Below are 20,504 nucleotides of genomic sequence, written 5' to 3'. Positions count from 1 at the left end.
CCGCAAGGTTCCCATGCAACCATCCTCCGGTTTTAAAGCAATTTTAGTCAGCTGCTCTTCCTCAAAGTCTTGCTCTGTTTGTGAAGAAGGCTCTGTAGGAGGATCCGAAACACTGCCGCTCTTTAGTGCCGCCGTCAGGGAAGAGATCCCGCAGTCTGATTTAACTTTATTATGTTTGCACTTGTCAGAAAAGTGAAAATCATCGTGGAGAAACCCGAGGATGGAAACAGAGGAGAGATTGCTAGCGTGGAGCCTCGTGGACAGGCACCGCTCACTCACGTTTTCCACTTAAAGAACTGTGACGTCAAATCATAAAATCGTTTCTAAATATTTGAAGATCATTGCTCAGAACGTGCAAGACTGAGAACTAAGTTGGAGAGCCTTTGACGTGACTAAACGTATATATGTCTGTACTGCGTGAAAAAAAAATATGGAGCGCTTTTGTTAGCGTAAGCGGCTTGCTGACTGAGTTGCGAGTTAGAATTACTTCCCCCATTTCGACCACGATTTCGTGGAGGCAACGGCGAGGACGCAGTGGTTAGCGCAGAAGCTAGATAGCGCCTGTACAAGATCAATGTGGTAATATACAGGGAGTCCTCGGGTTAAGACGGTCTCGAGCTAAGACGTTTCGACTTCACGACGCCCGTCCCACTGTCCGCCTTTTTGTCTGGCTAATTAATGTAAATATTGTCGCATTTTTCGCCCTCCTTTTTAGACATTATGGCCCCAAAGAAGAAATCGGTGTCTTTTAGCAATGCTTCTGCAGCCAAAAGAAAGTCCATCACCATGGAAACGATGCTCAAGATTATAAAAAGATTGGAGAAAGGAGAGACGCCAACACCACCGAGGCTTCAGTCGCTCGACCGTGGTGACAATTATTAAAGACAAAGCGCGTGTGATGAAGGGTTCCGTTCCTATAGCGGATACGGTTCTTTGATACTTGTCGAGATGGAGAGGATTGAGGACCAGGTTCCTTTGCGATAGCTAAGCACAGCCTCCCCTTCTTCTTCCTCTCCTTCCACCTCTCAGCAGTAATGCTAAGTAGATCATATTTGTTTTTCCACAAAGTATTTTAATGTAAATTCTGATTTTAACGGTGGAATCCGACTTAAGTCGAAATTCGAGTTCAGTCGCGACTGAAGGAACGGATCTCAGTCGTAGACCGAGGACTAACCGTATATTTCTTTCATCATTTTTACGACCCTTAACTATTGCAACTGTAGGAAAACAATTTCATGGAAATGTACTGCATCAGAGCAAATCAATCACGTAATGTACACGTGAATGAGTCCAAATGTGTCAAAACAGAACCATTCCATGACTTGTCTTTGGGCCCCCTGTCGGTGGTGCAAGTACTGCACGGCTCCCTCCTTCGTTTCCATTCCCGTCTTCAATGAGGACTCTATAATATATTAAAGATCTTTAAAATAGCACTAATGGAAGGTACATGGCAAATGTAGCGTGTATGTTTGTGTTGTATTTTGGTGTGTCTGCGAGGAAAATGGTGGCTTCTGGGTAAGATTTAATACTTCCTCAACACACACACGGAAAGTTGGAAATAAACACAAACACGGTCCATTAAACGAGGATTTCTCTAAGAAGTCTTTTGTGTGCTTATTCAGCAGCAGTCAACGTTCCATATGGCATCATTTTGTGTACACAAAGTACCAATGAATTCAATTTGTTTTCAGTGTAAATGACAAGAGAGGCACAAATGGCCCACTCAAATATTTGGCTCAATTTAAAACGTCACAACGTTTGGACATCCGCGGATCAAACGGCTTTTAATAGCTTTCAAACCGCATCACGTGAGAGGAGGAAAGGGGGGAGAAGAAATTCCTGCATTTCATCGAGCCAAAAACGCAACTTCATAAATCAGCGGACGTTCATATGCTGTCGCGACATCTTGATTCAATGAAAATCGCCGGGGATCTTCGCCATCGCTGTGACTTCAAATTCATGATTACGATTCTTGGAAAAACGATGCTTACTTCGGTTACAGGAAAAGTTTCTGGGAAAGAAAATTAGATTCCACTGCAGAGAATAAAAATAAGACGATGGGAAAATAACTATTTTAGCTGTGGAAATTGTCATTTTTCATGAATACAATTTTAGTTTTTCAACAAAAATAATACATTCAATTATGTGTTCATTAATTCACTAATGAGAGTGCAATTTTTTGCAATACCACAATAAAAAAAATAGAAAGGGAAAACACGTAATCTTACAAGAGAATCATTCCAATTTTGAAAAAAAAAAATACATGCAAATAATTTTAGGAGTCTAAAACTTTGGATTTTGCTTGACTAAATTTTTACAAGATAGAAGAGTAAATTATTTTATGGATGGGGAAAATATATTTACATGAGTACAATTGCAAATGTATTATTATTTCAGGGGAAAAGGTGTAGTTATACATAATGAAATTTGATGGGGAAAAAGAGCATTCATTCAAAAATATTTTGAAATAAAGCTTTCAAATTTAGAATTTGTATTTTAAAATACATCATTTTAACATGAGAAAACTAATTATTTTAGGAGAATAAAAAATATACCTTAAAATTGTAATTATGGAAAGATTATTAGGAGAACAAAATGTAATTTCACATGCACGGATTCAATTCAAGAGAAATACTGCAAAAAGAATATTACAACTGTTATTAAAAAATATTTGAGAAAAAATATATACTTTATAAGAAACGATGAGAAATTTTACATCAATGAAATCAAAATTAAAAATACTGTCATGAGAAAAAAAAACCCTCAATGTTATATAAAAAAAAGTTGTGTTGGTTTTTCGGTAGAATGTTTCGAAAACATTGTGGAATAGAAGGAAGAAGGGTTTACTGGGTAACAATAAAAGTTAACATTCTTGCTAACGGACGTACACGCACGATGGTTCAACAAACGCGTGACGGTTTTATTTTGTTTCCAAAGCTCGCAGGAGGGAACCGGAACTCGGCTGCACCTGCTCCTCTCCGTTTTTCCTTCACACTCCGCACACCACAATTAAAATTCCTCCACGGATCGAAGACAAAAAAGCCAGAAGACGAAGGAGAGATCAGACATCTTACAAATAAATCAAGCTTGGCGGCGTTAGCTAAACCGAGCCAGATAAATCACCATCATCATGACCATCATTATCGTCGTGGCCGTTGCGAAGTTTGAGCTGACGTCCCGACAAAATATAGAAAAGTCTTGCGGAAATAATCAAGCGTTAATCGGCGGGACGGCGAAAGCTTCCCCGAAACTGTTTCAATTAGGACCTCGAACGCAACGTTTCAAGTCTCAAAAGTCGAGCTGGAAATGGAAACGTACTGCGGCTAAGAAACAATGTGAGAAATACGATGAATTTAATATCAACCGCATGAGGGAAAAAAAATCAAACCCATCATTAGCATTACTAGCATGTGCTTAAATCATATGCCTTTAATGCTACCAATAAATGTCTAGTTTTGAAATGGTATTTAAACGTATTTCGACGTCAGGAGAGAGCGGAACGACACCTAACGATTGCTCAAAGGCACTTGGTTAGCTTAGACTGTTGGCAGCAAGTTGCAACGGAGAGAGTCGGAGGAGTCACAGAAAAGAAGACAGGCGGACGTCGTTGGGAATTTGGTTGGCGACGAGCAATTTGTGCAAAAAGTAGCGAAATGATGAATAGTTGGATGCGCGGAACGCACAATCCAGAAAAGAAAAAAAATCACCACTGCAGTTGGATAATTTAAAGAAGGTCAAGATAAATATGATGCATGTTTGGACCACTATTGCATTGTTTTTTTTTTTTTTTTTTTTTCAAAAATCTTTGTTTGTTTCTTTTCCTACAGGCAACTTCGATTATACTGATCCAAACTGCGAGACTGAAAATGACGCTCTCGCGTTCTTGCAAAATAGCAACAATGGAGCGAGCTCGCTCTCGTTCTCGGCGTCTCCAATAAAAAGATCCCTCAAATTCCGGCCCGGCGTGAAAACGACAGTTCTGGATTGACCAGGCGGCGGGGTGTCACGCTGAGACGGAAGAAGAGAGCGAAAGAAAAAAGTTGGACGTGAGAAGCGAGGGAGGGGATGGAAGAAGAGCCGCGAGAAAAGGCGACAGTGTTCTCTTTCCCAGAATCCCGAGGTCGGGAGAGCGCTCCGGCCGGCGCCGTCGACGTCGGGAAGACGAGCGCTGGTCCTTCTCAGTCTGGCTGACGCTTTGGTTCCTATTCAATGAATGAATGAATGATTGGGGGGGGGGGGGGAATCGTGTTTTTTTGGCACATTTTTTGTTGCTTCAACCAATGGCTCGCCAACATTTTACACCACCTCAAAGTGTTCACCAAAAAAAAAAAAGAAAGAAAAAATAGGCAGCAGTATTTAATATTACTGTAAGACTTTAATCCATGACTGTCTTTTTACAGAAATGTTGAAAATGTCCAATAATGTCTACATATATTGTACCTTTTGTGTACAGTACAACCTCGGGTCTCGAACGTCCCCGTTCTCGAACAAATCGGTTTTCGAACGGAAATTTTGAGATTTTTTTTTTTTTTTTTTGCTTGTTTTCGAACGAAAATCGAAACAAAACCCGGAAATAACAGAACGCACGCGGCCAGACCAGCTGACCCACGACGCGCGTTGTTATTGTAAATTCGAACACATCGCGAAAAAAATCTGAAAATAACGTAACGAGCGCGGCCCGAGACGCGTGTTGTTATTGTGTATAACGTAGCCTCTGTACGCAGACGTGGGGAATATCGATTCGGTATTTTGAACAATTCGGTTCTCGAACCGCCTTCTGGAACGGACTGTGCTCGAGAACCGGGGTTGTCATCTTTTTTTCAGTAATTTTTTCCCAACTTAATTTTTTTTTTTTTTTAAATCGAAGTGTACTGTGAACAACCCATTTTAAAATCCAGTATTTTCTGTATGGGTTTTGTGACCCCCCCCCCCAAAAAAGCTTTGAAAACAACCAAAAAGTTTGTTTTTTGGTATCTTAGGTTGGTTGCTAAGGAGCAGTTTGGGGGGAAATAACAGAATGCCTGCGGCGTGACCATCTGATCCACGACGAGTCTTGTTTTCGTGTACAACGCAACCTCTGTACACAGATGTGGGAAATATCGATTCGGTTTTTTGAAGAATTCGGTTTCTCGAACCGCCTTCTGCAACGGATTGTGGTCGAGAACCGAGGTTGTCGAGGTTGAGGCTGTAATTTAATTTATTTAATTTACTATTATCTTTTTTTCAGTAATTTTTTTCCAACTTCATTTTTTTTTTTTTTTTAAATCAAAGTGTATTGTGAACAACCCAATATAAAATCCAGTATTTTCTGTATGGGTTTTGTGACAAAATATATATATATATTATTATTACAAATATTTCAATGTAAACCAAAAAGTTTGTTTTTGGTGCCTTTGGTCGGTTGCTCAGGAGCAGTTTTTGTTAAAAAAAAAAAAAAGAAAGAAAGAAAGAAAATAGAAAAGTGTTTTTCGGCCCGGAAGGAGCGGCGCTGGGAGACGGAAGGTGGCGTGCCGGTCACGTGTGAACGGGAGAAACTGCAGGGACGAGGTGGACCGGCACCTGGTGCCATCCATCACGCAGCATCTCTGCCTTTTATGGTCCCCGTTTGGAGGGTGAGACTAAAAGAGCCGCCGCGGAAGAACGCATAGAGGGCGTGTTCCCAAGCGGATCGGTCGTGTTTGGTTACCGGGTAACCGACGAAGATCACAATCTTCCGGCTCATTCCGTGCGTGTCGAGTGAAGCATCACGAGGGACGAAGGACAACTCACAAAAAGGGTACGACGGAAAAATGGAACCAAATTTCAAATTACAAGCAAAAGGAGGCTCGCAAAGTCCGAAAATGGGGGAATTTTGCTCACTCCGCATCATAAAACAAGAAATCCGAACAAATCAGCCCATTCAGTGTCAAAAAAGGATTTTTGAAACTTATTTCCTATTCATAATTTATTGTGGTCATACAAAATATACCCAAATCGACAGTCGAAATGAAAACATTGAAATTAAAAAGCAATTTCAGTCAGCGGACGTCATCACAGCACAAACGTGGGATTAATACATTTGACATGTTTACGTGTACTTCAATATTTGTTTCGTATTTAAGACATCGAGACCTTGTGACATCTCGGTTCCCTCCATACACATTTTTCTTCATTTTTAGTTAATTATGTTTGAATCATAATCCCAAAATTACAGCATATGCAGTAAATCGGTACTGTATTGATGAGGTTACTTTAAGACCGGTTTTTGGTCTTTTGAAGTGTAAAAGGCCACAGACTGAAGAAAAAAAAAGTTGAAATATTCCAACAAAGTTACATTTTTGCAGGAAAGTCATAAAATTCAGAAAAAAAGGGAGAATCAAATACAGTAGTAATGGGGGGCGGCGGGGGGGGGGGGGGGGGTCATTACTTATATAAGAATAAAGATGTCATACTTTTAATTTATTCATTGAATACTTTTTTTTATGCCCCATTCCAGCTCCAAAACTGAAACGTTGGACCGTAACTGCAATAATAGAGCGGCACTAAAGTGTAGCTATGTAAACAAATACATTCAGATTTCATTTGGTGTACACTGAAGACCAAATATATGCATGAATAAAAAGGCAATTTCAATACCATAAAAACAAAACAAAACAAAAAAGAATCAAACGTAGACTCCAAGCCCTTAAAACGCTTTCTCATCCATCCAAGCAACTTGCGGCCGTGGCGCGGGTCTACTTCCGGCGCTACTGTACTGTGAATACTGTACAGTACGCGTGTCCGACGACGTCGAATAAATAATAAAGGCGTCGTTCTTGAGGCACACGTCCCGCAGGATTTAGCAAGGAACTTACTAGAAGCCTCGCACGTTATGCTACTCGAGTCTTTTGTTCCATAGCACACTTACTGAAAGGTTACTTCAAAACCTAAAAATTGTTTTCACAATATGAACATCATGATAAATATATAGACATATTTACATGTATTTTTTTTCAATTACAATTAACATAATTCACGTGATTTTTACCGTTAAGTGTTTTGTTTTTTTATCCAGCCCTGTCAGTGCTGCGCTAGCATTAGTGCCACGCCAATGTTAGTGCCGCGCTAGCGTTAGCGCCGCGCTAGCATTGAGCTCTTTCTGTGTACTGTCTTTCTTTGTTAATATCTCGTATTTCAACGCGGGCACTTGCGGCTTTTACACAGCTGCGGCGTATGTACCAAATGGTATTTTCTTTACCAATGTACTGGGTCAGGTTTATAATAAGGTGCGCCCTGTAGGCCGGGAATTAGGGTAACTCTGATGTTTACTTAAGACGCGAAATCCAGTAGCGCTAGCGACGGATTATGATACGAGGCGATGTCCCGATTCTCAGGTGAGCAGCAAAAATGTACTGTGTCGCGTATAACTTCATATTATTTGACATTACAACAGAGAAAGATGATTTGAGAAACATGTGTTTTGAGTTGCGAGCGTGATGAGGGAACAAATTCAACTCCCTAGTCAAGGAACCACTGAAGAACTTGAAACATTCAGCGGGAGGTTTCTCAATGGTCAACTCTGCCAAATGTGGTCATCGAGGGCAACTAATGGATGCTAAACAAACTTTGCGTCTTATGTACTACTATATTCTAAAAAGATGCGACGAGGCGTGTTTGCCACCTGTTAGCCGAGCGAGTGCTGCTTCTTCAGGTTCTTCAGGTTGTCCGTGCGCTTCACCCTGGCGTCGGGGGTCTTTTTGTACCAGCTCCTGACGGGGCGCCACACACAAACAATCAATCAATGTCTGCCATTTTTCAATCCATCAACTTGGAGCTAGGGCTACAGAACAGGTGTCAAACTCAAGGCCCGGGGGCCAGATCAGCCAAGACAAATCATGTCAGTCAACTTCCATGATTCTCGTTAAAACCTAAATAACAGCCCTAAACCATAATTACAATGTAGCCCGCTACAACAATGAGTTTGACCCCCACATAAAAAATCAGTTTTGCATTTTCAACTGAAATGCCAGGAAGTCACTCACATTTGAAAAATGTACGCGTGTGGTCAGCCATGCCCGCAAATATCAAGTTGTGGGTGTGTGTTCTGTTTGCAATTATGACCGTACCCCTTTAAGAGTGGAGGGGGGCGGTGTCAGGTAAACTAGGAAGAAGAAATAGCCTGAGCAGAAGCACGTTGTTGGAGACGGTGTGCTTCCGTGTTTAAAAAAAAAAAAAAAAAAAAAAGACGTCAGGCCGTGGTTCACTGCGCTGGATCGGTTTTCATGTGCCCCGAGAGTGTGCGACAAGTGGCGCATCTTAGAGGGAACATTGGCCAAGACTACACAAAATAAGGGACGTCTTTCATACCCTCACCTACGGGCATGAGCTGTGGGTCGTGACCGCGAGAACAAGATCCCGGATACAAGCGGCTTCCTCCGCAGGATGTCCGGGCTCTCCCTTAGAGAACGCGTGAGAAGCTCGGCCGTCAGGGAGGGGCTCAGTGTCGAGCCGCTGCTCCTCCGCATTGAGAGGATCCAGATGAGGTGGCTGGCGGATCTGATCCGGATGCCTCCCGGACGCCTCACTGGTGAGGTGTTCCGGGCACGTCCCAGCGGAAAGAGACCCCGAGGACGACCCAGGACACGCTGGAGAGACTATGCCTCTGGGCTGGCTTGGGAACGCCTCCGGAAGAACTGGAAGAAGTGGCTGGGGAAAGGGAAGTCTGGCTATCCCTGCTGAAGCTACTTCCCCCGTGACCCAACCCATAAAAGCGGGAGCTAATCGATAGATGGATTTAAAAAAAAAAAATGTCATTATAATGACATCAATTATCGGCAGATTTATACTATTCACGGTCAGATTCCCACCACGAATAGTCACCGATAATTATGACAATGATGTTCTGTATAATTTCATTATTAGACTGGAACGCAATTTACCTTCCTTTGATCCTCGCGTTAACTAATATTCCGAACAAAACCAGATGAATCCAAACTAAAATGAATACAGTAAGGGCTTTTCGGACAAGGGACGCCTCCCAAATATGCGTGTCTGCCATATTTCACGTGTAAAAACTGCGAAAAGACAAACGCGGCTCTCGTGTTATTACGTCAGCGCGAGCTGGCATTTCTATTCCGGGAGTCTCCATTCTTCTTCTTCTTCTTCTGCTGCTTCTTCTTCTTCTTCCCTGCTACTTTTTCTATCCACTGCAGCGCGGCAGCCAACAGTTAAGTAGCGTAGAGTGAATGAGACATGAACTCACCCCTGGCGGTTGAGCTGGCTCGGGACACCTTTTTGGACTTGGCTGGACTTTTGAACTCTGGGAAAGGAATAAATCAGTCCAGATTTCGAGGCACGGGGGAGACAACACTAAAGAGCGGAACTGGGAAAGCCAAAAGACGACAGTAAAAAAAGGTCGAGTAGGCTTCTTTTGTGACCCGGTACCTGATGGGAGTTGGACTTTTGGGCTTGTGCATCACCTTTCGAGCCTGTCCCGGCGACTCCCCCTCCCTGAAAGCGAGAGCCCACAGTGATGTCACCGCGCTGGATCGCATTACTACGAACATAAACAATCGGGGGGAAAGGCTCTCCATTCAAAGAGACTTTTTTTCCCCCTTCTTCTCTTCTTTCGTTCCGTACATTACCTCTTTTTTCGGTCCAGAGATCTTTGGGTGGCGGCAGACAGGACAGCTCGCTCCTTTTCCTTCTTGGCTTTCTCCTTCACAACAGATACACGCAGGTCAGATTTACAACAAGGCACTCCGGTGTTAATGGTGGAAGATGCAATTTACAAGTGGTTTTGTGTCCAATTTTGCTAGACAAAAAGTAATTGGTTCACTCGTTTGCTTTTTGTCGTCTTCTCCTTCTTTTTTTTTCATTTCGGCTTGACCCATTAGGGGTCGCCACAGCGTGTCATCTTTTTCCCATGTAAGCCTATCTCGCGCATCTTTCACTGTCCTCGTGTCCTCCCTCAGAACATCCATCACCCTTTTCTTTGGCCTTCCTCTCGCTCTCTCTTCCTTGGTAGCTCCATCCTCGTCACCCTTCTACCAACATACTCACTCTCTCGCCTCTGAACATGTCCAAAGCGTCGAAGTCTGCTCTCGCTAACCTTGTCTCCAAAACATCCAACTTTGGCTGTCCCTCTCATGAGTTCGTTTCTAATCCTATCCAAGCGAGAACCTCAACATCTTCATTTCTGCCACCTCCGGTTCTGCTTCCTGTCCACGGTCTCTAATCCGTTTATCGTGGCCGACCTCACCACTGTTTTATAAACGTTGCCCTTCATCCAAGCGGCGACTCTTCTGTCACATAGAACACCAGACACCTTCCGCCAGCTTGGACCCGTTTCTTCACTTCTTTACCACACTCACCATTGCTCCGTATTGTTGACCCCAAGTATTTGAAATCATCCACCCTCGCCATCTCTTCTCCCTGGAGCTTCACTCTTCCCCCTCCGCCCGTCTCATTCACACACAAGTATTCTGTTTTACTTCGGCTATTCTTCATTCCTGTCCTTTCCAGTGCGTGCCTCCATCTTTCTAATTGTTCCCCTGCCTGCTCCCTGCTTTCACTGCAGACCACAATATCATCTGCGGACATCATGGTCCAAGGGGATTCCAGTCTAACCTCATCTGTCAGCCTATCCATTACTACCGCAAACGGGAAGGGGCTCAGCGCGGATCCCTGATGCGGTCCCACCTCTACCGTTACCGTGTCTCGTTTGCTTTTTATGAGAAATGAAAATCCAAAGCAAAAAGCAGCCCTTGCATATTTATTGCACAACAGCGCCGCAGTACTGAAAACCACAAATCAAACACGTGAATGTAGTCAGGGGCACATTTAGTCAATTTTGATATCTTTGGTGGCTTATTGACACGGAGAAAACGTCTATGGCACAACAGACCCCCCCCCCCCCCTCCGCTTCCCCCAAGCTCAAGACTTGTGTTACAAATTTCAAGTCAAAAGCACCAAATAGTCTTTGATATTTGTTAATGTTGGTCGGTATCTTATTTCTTATTCAGGGTTCATAACAGTACTGCCAAGTTAAAATTTCTGTGGTTCTGCAGCCCGTTTTGCCAAGTTGGAGCGAGGGACCTTTAACTTTTTATAACTTTGGGACGTGGGAAGTGTTACCCAGTGAAAATGGACTTTGGGTTAATTTCTTTTTTTTTTTAAACGGTTCTTGTGTGCAAATGTTCACATTTGAAGGAACAAGTTTTTGGGGTTAGTTGTTAAGATTAGTGACAATGATACCCTCTGAACTATTTAAGGTTTCGTAACTGTTTAAAATGTTTCTGGTTCAATAGTTTTGTTTTTTTGTGTGAAATATACTGTATTTAGCTGACCGTTCCCTTTTTTTTTCCTGACTAATGCCAACTAGAACTCACAATGTGGGGCTTAACAATAGCACCACCATGTGGACAACTCATGTGCTTCAACAGACTTTTTGTTGCGCACCGAAATTTCAACTTGGACGTTAAACAAATCCCCGTTGCTGATGCGTTCGTTACTATTTGGCCTTCCTTTTTTTTGTTTTTATTCACTGCCATTCGAACACCGAAGCATTTTTAATTTTAGGAGTTGCCAACAAAATGCACTGCAAATGTCAACATCAGCTAGGAGGCTAAGAGCTAGCATGCTAGAAACCGGGGTGACGGTCTGAGCGGTCCCGCTGCTGAAAAGTCTCTTTGTGAGTAATGCACATTTTGTAAACTTGCGGCCAGTCTGAAACGTCCCCATCCATGCTTCAACATGTGCCATCGACAACTTGTCGCCGAGTGTTCATGCTCGCTAGTCTCAGAAAGATGAACACAGCGGACGTACATATATGTGTATGTATTTTTTTTACTCAACTTTTGTTTTAAGGTTAAGTTCGGGTTCGGTTATAACGTATGTTAGCTCCCTCTAAGTTGAAGAAGGGGAACTATGAGACCGGGAGATTTCCCAGTAAGCGTCTGCTACGTACCCGGAGTTCCCCTGTTAGTAGCGCATGCCCATTCATCACAAGGGGACTTTTCAGCACGGGGGAGCGCTCGGACCGTCACACCGGCACGGACCACCCCCGACGCTTACCAGGTCTCGTTGCCTCTTCTCGGCACAGAGCTCCCTATCCTGCTGCAGCAGTGCCAATCGATCCCCCAGCGGTATTTCGAAGAAGATTTCGTGGATGTCGTAGAGGGCCGCGCGCAACTGAGAAGGCCAAACGGACAAGTCGCGTGTTAACGGAAGAGACGGAAGAAAAGCTGCCGCTCGCGGCGCACTCGTACGTGGGCTTGAACTCTGTCCTGCAGGGAGAGATCCTGTGCGGAGAAAGTGCTTCTCTTCTGCGGACCCTCCGTCTGGAAGGAACTAATGAACTCCTGCGTGTCCTGTCAGGACACACAAAACCCCCCACAAAACATCACAAACAGGTTTGAGCCCAGTTTATCCCTGCCAAATCGTTGTGGAATATGATTTTTGTTTTCATTTGTCTGTTGATGTCTGTGACATTAGTGAACGTTTTCCAAACACATTCATGACTGAAATAGTCGATTGCTAAACTGAATTCTGCAACGCAGTGGATCCGTGCAAAAGTCCTGATCCAGGATTTTCTTCGTTTTGATAGGATATTTTGTTACTCTTTTCCCACTACTGCATTCCTGAACGACACTTATGGTGGGTATTGGAAGTCAGCCACACGGATTATTCTGTCGGTCTTAATCTGTTACTGACAAGCACCTGAAGCTGTGTAACCAAATTTCGGCATTTGTAGACGTGATTACTCAAGAAATGAGTGTTTCTATTTTTTTTTGCTCCTCGTTATCTGTGAACTGGACGATGAATTTCAAGTCGAACGCGCACAAAACGACTGAACTTCTTATCTCGGCAGGAATCTTATCTCCACCGCGTGCCGCCGTAGACGGTGCGGTGAGCGTTACGTTCGGGCCTCACCGAGATGGTCTGCCGCAGATGCTGAACCTTGTGAGTTTTGAGGAGTCTCCGTGTGAGGAAGCCACGGGCAATGGCGCCGATTCGAAACAGCGCTCGCTGTTGTTCTGCTTTCAGAACCTGCGGACAAACCGCGACGTTACTGGACACATGTGAACACGGATCGGGGTCGAGGAAATGCATTCGCAGTGATCGCACACGTGCTTACCTGACTTAGCCTTGCTTGAGGCTTGTGGGCTGCCCAAGTGGGCCCTCGTAAGTAAACGGGGGACTGGGCGGAGGGAGAGGTCACATTAGAACTAATTGGACTAGAAAGACCTAGAAAAAAAAGAAAGACAAGCGGTGATGCATCCAAATAAGCGTTAGAAGTGGGCATACTGATGCGGCACCTCTACCGTGTCCCGGCGTTGAGGCGGACGAGCTGGCAGTCGGAAGTCCGTCATTCCCGGGCACACGCTTCCACTGTGAAGTATCCGAGTACTGAACTTTCTCACACTCCTGTTCCCTCAGACTTCGTTCAGTCTCTTCGAGCTCCTTTTGTTGGACAGACACACTTGGGAGTTTTGTCAGAAAGTATTTTATTTGAGAAAGTCCTCAGTTTACGGACGGCAGGCGAGGTCTTAGGGTTAAGAACGGCACACAATGAACTAGTCGGCAAATTCGACTTGCAGGCAACTTGAGATTACATCTCCCTCAAAGGAACGGAACTCTGGTTCCCTGTACGAGTTTCAGTTTTGTCACATGCTCACCAGACGGAGGCGCTGTTGCTCATTCTCCTGCTCAGCCAGAAGCAGTGACATCTGTAAAGCGTGTTCCTCCTCCAGACGCCTCTGCATGTCCTCCAGAACTTGCGCTCGCCTCTTGATCTCCTCTGTGTGCCAAAACGGGAACGTACAACTTTGGCACACCATTTAAAACGATTTACACTCGGGTGTTCTTGAGCAAACGATCACACACCTGCGTTATTGGCATGTGGGTCTGCAGCATTTCTGAGGCCAATTGGTGAGGTTTCATCACGAGGCCCTCGAGGATCATCAGGCTCTGTCCTGAGCTTGACTTGGGGGCAGATGTGAGGCCTCCGCAGATTCGGCGATGGATTCTCTACGTAGCTCGACTTGCTCATGAGTGAGGCCGAGTTGCGCCAGGCGGAGGGGCGCATGGTGACTCCCGCCATGAAGCGAGGCGTTCTTTCTTGACTGCGGTCAATGCGATGGGTTCCAGCTTGGTCGGTGTGCAGCTGACTGTCCAAGGTGTGGCACCGCCGACGGAAGTTTGATGATAGGTGGTCATGTTGCGCAATCGGGCTAGGCAGTGAGGGGCTCACGGGGCTATGGGGTTCCCGCACTGGACTGACGCCGCAACGACCAGATTGATGATTTTCCCGCCTGTTTTGAGCCCCCACACCATTGCTTGACACTAAGCTCCAGTGATCCGGAGACCACGAGAGGGCTTCGTCCCAATCTGACCGACATGCTCCTTCCCACGGCGTTCCTGGGAAAACCATGTGGAGGTTCCCCGTGGAGAACGGCCGAGGTTTACGTCTCTGAATCCGAGGGCTGAAAGGTGACTCTGGGCTGGGCTGCCGAATGTACTGATCGAGAAGACAAGGCGATACGGGCTGTTGAGGACCGGGATGATACAGATTTTGATGGACGGGACTCTTAGGAGGGCCAATGGGACTGTGGTGCAAACTAAAGCCAAACTCAACACCACGTTTTGGACTACATATCTCTGCCTCTGAGACGGCCTCAGGTGAAGGTGTCGGAATGCTAACTTTCAATCTGTCCTGACTCTGCTCCTTGCTGACGTCCTCTTTTGTTTGCTTGAGAAGGCTGTACATACTCAGATCGTCTTCATCGCTCTTCTCTTCCGTCTCCAACTTGAACTCGTCCCCGGTACTGAGACCATTGAGGACGGGGCTAGTTGACCGCTTGCTAGTTTGAACACCAAATGCTGGGTCTTCTGGAAGTCTGGGTGTGTCAGTGATCAGTTTGTAACCACTGAGTGTTGTTGCTCTGGGACTCGGTGAATTATCAGCGTCACCACATGGTTCTTGACGTGTCTGTTTCGGGATTAAAATTTCCAATGAACTACGTTTGCGACAACCTGTGATTTGTCCAAGGTGTTCACACTACAAAGTGAAAGAGGAAGAAAATGGCAGGGTGCATATATTTTGTACCACAATGGATAAACTAGGCCTGTTTTAGAGAATTATCCTAGAAACCACTATCAGCAGTATGAAAACAAACCATTACATACTTAAGCAAACAAGGTCCACTTCCACTCTTTGGTTCCCTGTCTTGAAGTTGAATGTTAACCAAGACCTGAAATTCCAGTTTGCTTTTTACAGCCGTATCCGTCATTTAATCGATAGCAGTGCAGTCTGAACGGACAGAGGCCACCTGTTTTTGGACTTCCAGACTGACTGAAGTAACGGCACAGGCCTAATGAGCAAACCAAAGAGTTTCAGTAGAGTGGACAAAACGGGCTAACAATAAAATTACATGTAAGTCCGCTGGGGAAGTCTGAAGTCAGTGACTACCTTTTGTGAAGTCTGGAAATGTCTCAAGGGATTCTGGGACCCACATTGTTGCTGCTAGATTCTACGGATTCTAAACTACATTGTGAAGAACTCAAATTCGTGAACTTTTTCTTGTTTTGAATTAGTATACACATCAATCTAGTCTAACCCACTTGTCCTGCTCAGCCGGCGACTGTGGCCCTGCACTGAATGTACCTTGCAAGTCAGTATGTTGCCGTCTTTTGTCGCAGACCCCGTGCGTCCCTGCGACTGCGCCGAACAACTGGCGGGGATGTCTCTAACCGGGGCCGAAGGTTTGTTCCTCTGCCGGTTCCGCCGGCCCGTTTCCAGCTGCGTCGCCCTCCGCCGGAGGTCGCGCATCTGTTCCCGCTGCTCTTCGCTCATCTGCAAAAAGAAGACACGCAAGTTCAAAGTTGGATTAATTCATTGCGAAAAATTTCGTCCATTGATTGCTAAAAATAAAATCACGTTAAGACAATTGAGGAAAATAAGAGCAGTGATTATTTCAACAGGAAGCAGTATGCTGCTGGTATTTTATTTTGTTTTAGATTCTTTGTACTTTTAAGGTGAAGTGTTTTCATTGGAAGTCAGTCATGAATGTCAATTTTTATTTTTCCTTCTTGTGGCGTGAGGCCAGGCAGGGCTTGGGGGTCGGTCTAAGGTTTTGGTGAGAGTTTGGGGTGAGGTTTAGGGTTGGGGTTTGGACTTAATTTTTGGGTTTGGGCTTAGCTTTGTGGGGTCGTCAATATTAAAGTTAAGGTTCTGTGTCATGGTTTGGGGGTTTGATTTGGGGTCAAGATATGGGGTTAGGTTTCTGGATTAAGATTTTAGGTCAAAGGGCACAGTCATTGTTAGGATTCTGGATGAGTGTTATGATTTATTGACACCCCCCCCCCCACACACACACACACAAAAAGGCCACTTTCTCGAGAGGGTTCAGATTTGGACCAAATGCTCCCAAAAACGGATTCATTCTTTTTCTGTACTATTAGTTATGGTCAAAATAAGATGATGTGACACAGAAGACAGACTTGATGTTTCTTATCGATGGTTACTCTTCCATTCCCTGATAAGCGCTTGCTTATCTGATTAAGAATTCAGAGGTCACGTGCAATGTTCCCTCTCAGCTGCGCAACTGCGCATTTGCGCACTTGTCGCACACTCTCAGCGCAGAGGATGACGGATCCGGCGTAGTGAACTACACCCTGATGTTTTTGTGCCTCTCACAAAGAGCTGCTGCTCAGCCACACCGAGCCACACACTCTACTTCCTAGTTTACCTGACACTGCCCCTCCCCTCCATTTTAAAGCGGTACACTCATAATTACAAACACCGGGGTATGTGAATAATAGAAGAAAAAGTGGTGAAATTGGAATAGATTTTCTCTTTTTTCAGTTAAAATGGTCTGGTCTGAAGCCAAAGTAGAAAGTACAGGATGAGATGGTGTATAATGTTAAAATTCCACCTTGGCATAGCCTGATCCAGGATGAAAGCACGGATGATACATTGCCCAAAAAGCTAATTCTGTATTTTAAATATAGGAGGCAACATAACATTAACCCTAAAACTGTTTGGGCAGCTTTCAACATGCATTGCGAAAGATATTCTGCAAGCAATAATTCAGTTTTCCAACTAGAAAAACAGACGGGGAATATCATTGTGGGTTTAAAAAAAAAAAAAGAAACAAAGTGGGAAGTGACATTTCAAGTTTATAGTTGGCTTAGTATGTATTTGTATTGTAGAGTATTTTGTTGTGATTTACAGTGTAAGTTTGCAAAAACACAAAATTGTTCTTAAAAATGTTCTGACGGGAATGTAATGAGCCGTGTGACTTCAATGGATGACACCGATTGGCCACAGTGCGTACATCTGATGTTGCTGACAGTGGTCGAAAGGAGCGCTCACGGCCTTCGTGTTTGCTCAGACACGCCAAAAATTAGAGGGAACACTGGTCACATGTCTGATGTATGATGTCTGATGGATTAATGACAGATACCCCCGAAGGTCTCACTTGCGTTGACGTCCTCCTTACCAGCGGGGACAGGACAGCTTTTCCACAGAAGAGGATGACGGATGATTTCGCCGCGACGGCCTCACGCGTCCGTCCCCCGAATTCGCCCTCCTCCCGCAGTGTGGCCGCACTCCGCGAGGAGAATTCCTCGTAGCTTTCCATCCACACGCGTTCTGCGGGATTTGAATGCAGAGTTGAACGCACGCTTGTGTCAATACTGGATGGGACTGCAGGCGCGGGGTTAACAAAGGGAGGCTCTGTCTGCTTTTGGTTGTTTTCATCACTCTCATCAAATTCCTGCCCTTGCTCGCCTGACTCATCGCACATTCAGAAACGGTCTGCCAACAACTATATGTTCTTTATTTCTTTTTTTTTTTTTCAATCCCCTTTTTAAAAATGAACAACATTCGCAGTAGCCAAGGTCAATGACACCCTTTGCTGGGTCAGTCAGTCAAGCTATAATTAATGCAAGGCGGGTTCCCGCTGACCCACATTTAAATATTATGACACGTCAATAAATGGGTGAAAAACGACCTATGAAATATGTTTGTGCAGCTATTTCGGGATGCTGTAGTAGCACAGATGTGCCCGCACACATGACACAGCTGATCCGCCCATCCCATTCATACCCGCGCAGCGAACAAACCGCGACGTTTCTCCTCCTTTGCTCTTTGGTGACCATACACCGGCGGCGTGCGTTTGTGTAAAAACGCCACAGCCACGGCAATCATGAAAAACGTGGATTTTGTCGCGGCGTTCCCGGTTCGCCCATCGCCGCCGTCGTCGTCCCTCTTCCGGGCTACAACAGCGCCTCCTAGCAACAACACGCGGGCCGCGTTCCAACATGCTTGAGCCAAACATTGGTCTCCTCGTGACACACATTTCTCTGTCGGTAAAATTGGAATCACTTATAGAAAAACAAATTGACTGCTATTTCATACGAAAAAAAAAAAACAACATTTCTCTTTCAATAAACAATCAAGCAAGGACAAGAATAACTAAAAGATAGTAAAGGAGGTATAGCTGGATAAATGGAGCGTGATGTAATTGCCACTTGATCTGCTCATGACGGTGAACAGCAAAAAAAAAAAAAAAAAAAAAAAAAAAAGCTGAAATTGCCTTCTCTCCAATAACGACTCACATTTGTATGCTTCAATAGTTACAGGTGACTAGAACTATACTAGTGAAAATAGCGACAACAACAAAAATTAATAATCCTAAATTTAACACCAACAACAGTCCTTCGACATCATATATAAACACATTTAACATGTTCACTATAATTATTCTGGCTCTGTCCCAAATGGTAATTCTGCTTTCAGGTGTAAGTAAAAGGAGTCAAGCCATTCATCCATTTACTTGGCCGCTTATCCTCACGAGGGTCGCGGAGAGTGCTGGAGCCTATCCCAGCTGTCAACGGGGTACACCCTGAACTGGTCGCCGGCCAATTGCAGGGCACATAGAGACAAGCAGTCGCACTCACAATCACACCTCGGGACAATTTAGAGCGTCCAATTAATGTTGCATGTTTTTGGAACGTGGAAGGAGGCCGGAGTGCCCACCCGGAGAAAACCCACGCAGGCACGGGGGAGGACATGCAAACTCCACACAGGCGGGGCCGGGATCGAACCCGCGTCCTCAGACCTGTGAGGCCAACGCTTTACCAGCTGCCGCACCGTGCCGCCACTACAACTATACTCATGAAAATAGTGACATTAATGAAAAATAATAATCGTAAATCAACACCAACAACAGCCCTTCAACATCATATATAAATACATTTAACATCCATTCAGTATAATAATTCTGGCTCAACCCAGGTGTAAGTAAAGGAGTCTAATGAAATATTTTTCGTGCGCACAATTTATTCATTCCTCCACCAAAACCGTCTTTTAAAAGTTGCAAACTACATCAGTGACGAGGCGCAGTGGTTGCCACGACGACAGATGTCAACTATTTTGCTTTTCACAACTCGTCCTTTGAAGCGGAACGCGTCGGCTGAGCGACGCGTACGCTTTCCTCGTGGTCTCGGAGAAGAGCCTCAACGTAGTCGTCGGCGAAGGGGATTTTGGAATCCTGCGATAAGGAGAAAAGAACACCATCGCTTCAACGGTTTTCTCACCATCCTTTGGGGAGAATTGAAATTAGAGCCATGTCACTTCATGTTATTATGATTGATTTTGCGCTATTTGGTGGCATCTTGGTGCCAAGGGAAGTACGCCGAAGTGAATTGAAGACTTTCATTGAGACACAAGTAGTGCTTTGCCGCCATTTTGCAGCATCCAGGAGGGGCATAAGTTATTTGTTGATTTTGGCTCTTTGCAAAAAGTAAATTCTACATTTTTGCGTAGCATGGTTGCGAGCGGGAACATACCAGACCAAATGTACATCGAAAGTCGAGCAAAAGAGAGCGCGGCCTACCCTAAAAGAGCGTCGTTCGACCCCGACACACGCCGTGGACTCCTCGTAGCAAAGCGCCGCGTCCAGCCGACGCGGATCGTGACTCAGCAGAGCTGCGTGGAACTCCTCGTAGTGGGAATCTGAACACGGCGTCGGTCGCAAGCGCGGTAAAGGTCAACGCACCAACGGTCGAGCGTCCGGCCGAGCGGCGAGCTCACCTAAGAGGTGCTTGCAAGCGGAGGCCAGCTCGGCTTCGGCGGGACGCTTGTGGGGCTGCAGTCCGTCGCACACCTCGCCGGTGCCGAGGAGGTCGTCCACAAGCGCCCGGCGGCGTTCGACGGGAGCCTTTTGCAGTTCTTTCTCAAACTCTAAAAGGGGAAATTATCACCACCCTGAAGAAAATCTTGCATGTCGTTGGATGCTCCGTTAGTAAGCGTGCATGTCTCTAGTGACTTCTGCTTCTTCTTTTCCTTTCGGCTTGTCCCGTTAAGGGTCGCCACAGCGTGTCATCTTTTTCCCATGTAAGCCTATCTGGTGCATCTTCCACTGTCCTCATGTCCTCCCTCACACCATCCATCAACCTTTTCTTTGGTCTTCCTCTCGCTCTCTCTACCTCGGTAGCTCCAACCTGTCCACTCCGAGCGAGAACCTCAACATCTTCAT

The 20,504-nt window shown here is 45.1% G+C and overlaps 1 protein-coding gene across 4 annotated transcripts in view; it reads right to left on the bottom strand.

Moving 5' to 3' along the window:
- LOC133515129 (centriolar coiled-coil protein of 110 kDa-like) overlaps positions 1 to 18,485 on the bottom strand; it is a 53,196-nt gene extending 34,711 nt beyond the window's left edge. Inside the window, exons 1-14 of one of the 4 annotated variants that reach the window (XR_009798965.1) lie at positions 18,071 to 18,485; positions 17,463 to 17,614; positions 15,626 to 15,814; positions 13,846 to 15,019; positions 13,638 to 13,759; positions 13,278 to 13,422; positions 13,097 to 13,206; positions 12,892 to 13,008; positions 12,228 to 12,329; positions 12,034 to 12,150; positions 9,603 to 9,676; positions 9,403 to 9,468; positions 9,221 to 9,277; positions 7,640 to 7,727 (exon numbers count right to left, since the gene is read on the bottom strand). Coding sequence is in view for 3 of the 4 variants with exons in the window: in XM_061847437.1 (XP_061703421.1) it covers positions 7,643 to 7,727; positions 9,221 to 9,277; positions 9,403 to 9,468; positions 9,603 to 9,676; positions 12,034 to 12,150; positions 12,228 to 12,329; positions 12,892 to 13,008; positions 13,097 to 13,206; positions 13,278 to 13,422; positions 13,638 to 13,759; positions 13,846 to 15,019; positions 15,626 to 15,814; positions 17,463 to 17,614; positions 18,071 to 18,323 (2,763 nt within the window). In the remaining variant the exon portion in view is untranslated. Of the gene's footprint in view, positions 1 to 5,957; positions 7,728 to 9,220; positions 9,278 to 9,402; positions 9,469 to 9,602; positions 9,677 to 12,033; positions 12,151 to 12,227; positions 12,330 to 12,891; positions 13,009 to 13,096; positions 13,207 to 13,277; positions 13,423 to 13,637; positions 13,760 to 13,845; positions 15,020 to 15,625; positions 15,815 to 17,462; positions 17,615 to 18,070 lie in introns of those variants that run through there. The other 3 variants (XM_061847437.1, XM_061847438.1, XM_061847439.1) reach the window with 3 other exon arrangements.
- Between the last annotated feature and the right edge of the window lie 2,019 nt (positions 18,486 to 20,504).

Source organism: Syngnathoides biaculeatus, chromosome 16 (assembly GCF_019802595.1).
Source record: "Syngnathoides biaculeatus isolate LvHL_M chromosome 16, ASM1980259v1, whole genome shotgun sequence".
In the NCBI taxonomy this organism is placed as follows: Eukaryota; Metazoa; Chordata; class Actinopteri; order Syngnathiformes; family Syngnathidae; genus Syngnathoides; species Syngnathoides biaculeatus.
The sequence above is the reverse complement of the archived record's forward strand: the minus strand, read 5'-3'. Positions and strand labels throughout refer to the sequence as shown.